The 6331-nt window shown below is 34.3% G+C and overlaps 1 protein-coding gene across 1 annotated transcript; it reads left to right on the top strand.

Moving 5' to 3' along the window:
* The first annotated feature begins 3998 nt into the window (after positions 1 to 3998).
* LOC136984581 (kinesin-like protein KIF20B) lies at positions 3999 to 5824 on the top strand. The gene is made up of 2 exons (XM_067281636.1): positions 3999 to 4368; positions 4449 to 5824. Exons 1-2 carry the CDS (start codon positions 3999 to 4001, stop codon positions 5693 to 5695), a joined length of 1617 nt encoding a protein of 538 aa, XP_067137737.1. The 3' UTR covers positions 5696 to 5824.
* Positions 5825 to 6331: the final 507 nt, after the last annotated feature.

A 6331-nucleotide genomic window follows, 5' to 3' on the forward strand; every position in this document is an offset into this window, starting at 1 on the left:
TTGATACAAAAAATTAGGGTCACCAGTGGCGGAGTAGATAAAAACCATTGAATACTGATAGTGTTAGTTGCGAGTTTGTGACTTTGCAATATGTTGGCTACATGGAGTTTTCCAAATTTTTTCACGCGTCTTACACCTAAATACGGACCAATTTCCATAAAAACCTTTCCCGGAGGATTCCTTCCTGACAGATCGCCTACACGTTGTGTTGTCATATCCCTCTACCAAACCAAACCAAACCAATAAAAAACAAATTATTACGTGTCTACCTATTTTTGACCAAATTTACCAGCAAAAAATATCAACTTACCGGTATATTTACCGATGCATTTCTACTTGTAAACTAGTAAATCGTTTACCGGTAATGCATTCACGGAGGGAAGTTCAATCACTCACATTGATTAAATGTTACAATACTTCAATATTTTCTAGATCCTTCCGAAATCAGAATTAATTACCGAATAGGAATAGTAGAAATTAAATGTAAATAAGAAGTTCGCTGAGAAGTGCCATTTTTCCACTCAAATTACAATAATTTTTTTGCTTTTCAAAATGTTTTCAACAAAGGATTATGACTCGATGCAATATATGCGCCTTTTCTTGAATTATTTGCAGCAGTTATTTATTTATTTTTTTAATTCTTTCCGCCCTGTGAGCACTAAGAGGGATTCTTTATAGTTTTATATTCTTTATTAGCACACTTTAGGTTCGACCAAGGCCACAATGAGGTGATAGGATGGTGTGGAATGGGATCCGACACATTCGGACGGACCATCCTCAGAAAAATTCCTCGAGGATTTTTCGACCCGTCTGGATTTGTTCAGTATAAGTTTACACCCGAACTGAACGTGTTCATTGCCAGCGTTAAGCTTTAACTACAGCTGTTTGACACTTGTTACATTACAAATCCTTGTTTGCCTACAGCTACAGTTAATCCGTGCCTATCGCATCACAATAATCGCTCGGCTATCTGGTCGTCATTTGCTGCAGCAGCAACTTGTGTATTAATTTCAAGTAAAGATGGAATTAGTATGTTGGCTTTAGAGTTAAATTCACTCCATAATCGGAAACAGACAGTAAAGCACAATAGAATTTAATTACACACATTAAGTTGCACACATGTTGTGAATTGTTTTATTTAAAACGTTTAAAATTATATGTGAAAAATATATTTAAAATAAATATTAATATACAGTAATTTATTTTGATAAATTTTAATTCTTCTAGAATAATAATTTCTTGATTCATCCGATCTTTTTTCAAGCATACTTTAGTTATTCGCTCTTGCAAATTTTCATGATTGTTTATTTAATTATTTTTAAATCGAACGAAAAGAATTTCAATTTTTTATCCTTGAGGGGGCGCTTAAAAGTTTAAAATCCAGGAATTTCTTGTTCTACAGGCGAACGGTAAGCCCGTTTCCTTCGAACCATTTGGAAAATATTTTAAATATTTTATGATATTAACACTTTATTATTTAATATTTTACAATATTAAAGTTTCATATCAAACAAAATAACTTAAAACGTATTAATTGACAATAAATTTATTCATTAAAATTAAAAAAAAGAGCTATTTTTAAAAAATCGAACGGAATTGTTTAGGCCTTATTCAATTACAATTCAATTACAATTAGGCTTAAGTCGCCAATTTTCCGAATTACATAACATTTACTCAATTATAACACGAATTTTTTTATGCACAAATGACATAAAATCAATATTAAAAGCTAATTTATGATTATTTATTTGTATATACATTTTCAACCCATTATCATTATTTAAATCTTTTTCCATGATTTAGAATATTCTAAAAGAATATTTATTTTTGGTGAAATTATCGAGGTTAAAATAAAATGAGCGTCTTCATTGCCTCTTAAGTACAGCTGTTTGACACTTGTTACACTACAAATCCTTGTTTGCCTACAGTTCTGTTAAAGGTCCCAAACGTGTCATTTAGAGCTTGAATTGAGCCATGTAAAATGTGTGTTTACTCCAGGGAGACTACTACGAAGGCGCCGATAATTACTGCGATCAACTTGTGTGTTGACTGGAGGAGGAATCTCCAACCTTTTAGAATATCAATCTTATATTTCTATTATAGACATAAAAATGAGCGTAAAGAAATATATAAAACGAGATTTAATTTATTTTATGACACAGTAGAGTTCACTTATTTATTACCATTTTGGACTCTTCTTCTTGACAATAACTGTCGTTAATTGAGGTTTTTTTTATTTTTGTAACTCTTTCCGCCCAGTGGGCACTAAGAGGGCCTCTTATAGCAAGCCCATTATGGGTTCGGCCAGGCCCACAATGGGGCGACCGGGTGGTGAAGGACGGGGACCGACATATCTGGACGGACCACCCTCCGAAAAATTCCTGGGGATTTTTCGACCCGACCGGATTCGATCCCGGGTGACCCAGGGCGGCAGGCTGCTAACCTTGACCGCTCGGCCATCCGGCCGCTCGTTAATTGAGGTTAATAAGGCAGAAATTAGTGGAATTTTTATCCATGTTATAAGTGAATTTAAATAAGAAATGTTTCTTGAAAAGTTTCTAAAAATTTAAAATAAAATATATTTTAAAAAAATGAAGACTAAATACAAATAAAAATTTGATGTCTTCATACACACTTTTTTAAAAACCACAGAAACAATTAACTAGAACAGAGTCGAGCGGTGCGCTGCCCAGTTACGAAGAATCGGGTTCGACTTTCTGGTGCGGGGTTTTTTTTTAACTCTTTTCGCCCTGTGGGCACTAAGAGGGCCTTTTTTAGAAGGCCCATTATGGGTTTGGCCAGGCCCACACTGGGGCGACCGGGTGGTGAGGGACGGGGCCCGACATATCCGAACGGACCACCCCCCGAAAAATTCCTGGGGATTATTCGACCCGTTCGGATTCGATCCCGGGTCCCCCAGAGCGGTAGGCTGCCACCTTGACCGCTCGGCCATCCGGCCGTCTAAGTAGTTCCAGACTTCTAAATTATTTAATAAACATTAAATTATTATAATTATTCATTTCTGTAAGAGATGGCGTTTATCTCAAGTACCAAATTATTTAATTTTCTTTACTGACCCGTATACTGTACAATTGTCTGATGATAGTAGAAAATATACTTCCTTGTCAGAGATCACCAGTGGTGATATTCGGCGGGTTCGCACAGGTTGGCCGAACCCGTTGTTAAAAATTTTCAGTTTCCCGAACCTTGTTAAACACACGGAACATTTTTCAGTGAGTTTGTTTTTTTTTTTTAATATATTAAAATATGCGTATTATACTCTGTAATACTACTAAACTAGAGCCTTATACCCCGTTCGTACCGAGCATTTCAATCTAGATTGTGAGCAAGGTCAGGGAGTATGTCTTGGTGCGATCTCTCTCGACCGTTTCAATCGAGGTTTAATCGCGATCGATTCAAGAGAGTTCTTGAAAGTAGATCCAGTCATAAGAGAGATCCCAGAATGCCACGCGCGCGAGATAATACAAGATGGCTGTCGAACACGTGTCGGGCTATGGACAGCGAAAGAAAATGTATAATGTATCTCGAGAGATGATGACACGTGTGTATTTCGAGAAGCGCCATTTCGCGGTAAAGATTACCCCTGCCTAAAAAAAAAAAAGGTCGACAGCCCTAAAATATTATCGTTACCTGCCCTTCACCCATGGCTCGTTACGTTCCAAGTACGCCACTGATTGTTAGATATACGGTTACAAGAAAAGGTATTGTATTTATTTCTATTCAAAACTTCCATTTCGTTTGTCGGTGATTGTCAGGGAAAAATTTTCTGCTAGCGAACCCCTTGTTAAATATTTCGAATATCACCACTGGAGATCACACTAGTATAACAGTTGTATTTAGGATTTGAACTCATGGCGAATAACATTTTAGCTATTTAAGAATAAAAATTTACACAACAAACATCGGGGTTTTTTTAAATTATTGAAATGTTTTTTGAAATATTTACAGATAATCTTCTGTGATTAGAAAAACAAAAAATGGAAGGCGAATTACCTTCGAAAACTTTTGAAGAAATACAAAATGAAGACCTTACATCTTCCTTTAATCTGCAGTCTCTTAGTACTATTGTCGACGATTTAATAGAACCGAACGTTAGTTTACAAGATTGCAACGAGGTAGTGGATCAGGCTTGTTACCCAGAGTTAACTCGGAAATCTGGAGAAAATACAGTTGAAAATTGTAATCTGTCCTTAAGTTTAGTTGAAAAAAACGATAATATTGCTGATGTAAAGTTGTCTTCTACGCCTATAAAGCAAAAGTTTTCAACCAAGAATGTACGTGAACTTTCAGATATTATTGTTGATAATTTGACATGTGGTGAAGAAACAAACCACAATAACGATAGAAGTAATTTTCTTGTCTGTGATATGTCTATCAGTACATTATCTGATAAAAATGATATAATTGTGCAATTTCGGGCGATAAAGAGGAAAATATTTTTACCTCATGCAATAGTCCTAAAGTTTCTCCAATTGCTAAAGTTCAAATCTCCGAACTCAGTCTGTCGGCCAGTGCTGCTGTAGAAAATCAGACTAAAAAAAATGAGAATACATTTCATGAAAAGCTTGAGGTTAAAAATGAATCAAATACTATTTTAAATGATAGGGAGAAGGGCGATTTTGCAGAACAACTGACGGAAGGTAATAAGAATTTATCATTAACAAAAGAAAAAAATGTAATAATTTTGAAAGAAGGATCTTCAGTTAAATCAGAAAATTTCGAGCCTTCCCGTAAACAAACACAATCGAATAAGATCGAAAAAATAAAAAAACCGATTCGCATTGTAAGAAATCGTATTAGCTCTAATAAAGACAATCATTTAGAAAACCGAAACGATACGAAAACCGGAGAATCGTCCGTAAAAGAATCAAAAAAACCAAAATATGTAATCGAAGATCCTGTAGAAATCGGCGATATAAACGATCCGGAATGGGAGAACATAAGATGTTTGAATACGGATGACGAACGTTACAGAGCAGTTAAAGCTTGCTGGGGTTCGAAAAGCGTACCCAATCCAAACAAGGATCTAACAAGACACAACTACAGATTACGTAAGATGAAGGAGGAGGGTTACAAAGAATCAGTAAACGATGAGAGAAATAGAAAACGAACGGCTACTAGCGAACCGGTGGACATGGTCGATAACAAACGTCGCAAAGTAGAAACAGCCTTTTGCACGGAGATTCTCGATCGGAAGATCGATCAAGAATATCAGTTGTACAAGAAAAGACGCGACGAAGAAGAGCAGAAATATTTTATCGACTTACAAAAGGTCAATTACGAAATCTGCAAAAGCAAACAATTACTCGAACAACAATATTTGCAGAAGATTGAGAAAACTAAATCGTCATCTAGTGTTTATAATTCTCTTAGTAACAGAGTGAGAGAGTGGAAAATTTCTAAAGAAATAATGTTAAGAGATAAAGAAAGTCGGGAAATTGAGATTGCGAAAAGACGTTTCGCTGATGCTAACAAGAGACTAGAACATAATTACAATGTCACTTTAAATAAACTTAAAAAAGCTAGAGAGGAAGTACTCAAATTCAATCAGTTTTACTGTGGATTGAGTAATTTAAACTCAACGTTACTGGAAGGTAAAAGACTGGAAGAGGTTAGACTAATCGAAGAAATGTATAACACCTACGATAAAGTTTATGCACCCGCTCGTATGTAAGATTTTCATATGTTAACGTTTAAGGAATACAAATTTGGTTGCTGATATCTTTTTAAAAAATTACATGATTAATTTTATCAGTTCTTTTAATATTTCGAACGTGACGTTTCCTGTTTACCAGTTCAAAAAAAAAAGAAAAGACGAAAAAGAATGTAATATATATTGATAGCATGACTTCTTTACAAATGATTTTTTTCCTTAAATGTAAAATAGATTTAATTTTATTAAAAATTTTCACTTTAATGAAATTTTTCTTTTATTTGACTGCTGAATTTTCAATCTGCATAATTAGTTTACTAGATATTTTTATTGGCATACTTTTAAAATGATTAGTTTTTATAAGAAATATATTCTTTAAGTAATCCTACAGTTTTTGGTGTAAGAATCTGAGCTTATTGAATGAAATTTTATTCTCTTACATTTAGAAATTTGTTTGTTATAGTGTAGTTAATGAGGCTATGTTAAGTTACAATGAAATTTTATACGAAACATAAGATAGAGATTATTGTCCTTTCATTTCACTAACAATCCGTCTTCATGCCACGACGCTTCATTCTCACATAATTTAAATATTGTGTTAAAATTATTCATACAAATAAATAAATCTAGAGGCTGTTTTCATAAAAGGAAAATTAA

Source organism: Centruroides vittatus, unplaced genomic scaffold, assembly GCF_030686945.1.
Source record: "Centruroides vittatus isolate TY-2023 unplaced genomic scaffold, ASM3068694v2 contig_923, whole genome shotgun sequence".
Lineage (NCBI taxonomy): Eukaryota > Metazoa > Arthropoda > Arachnida > Scorpiones > Buthidae > Centruroides > Centruroides vittatus.

Bases quoted from the DNA above. Each gene is read 5' to 3' on its own strand.
- LOC136984581 (XM_067281636.1), top strand. From the start codon at position 3,999: ATGGAAGGCGAATTACCTTCGAAAACTTTTGAAGAAATACAAAATGAA. The intron at 4,369-4,448 runs GTAATTTTCTTG...CGGGCGATAAAG, and splicing joins AAACCACAATAACGATAGAA to AGGAAAATATTTTTACCTCA.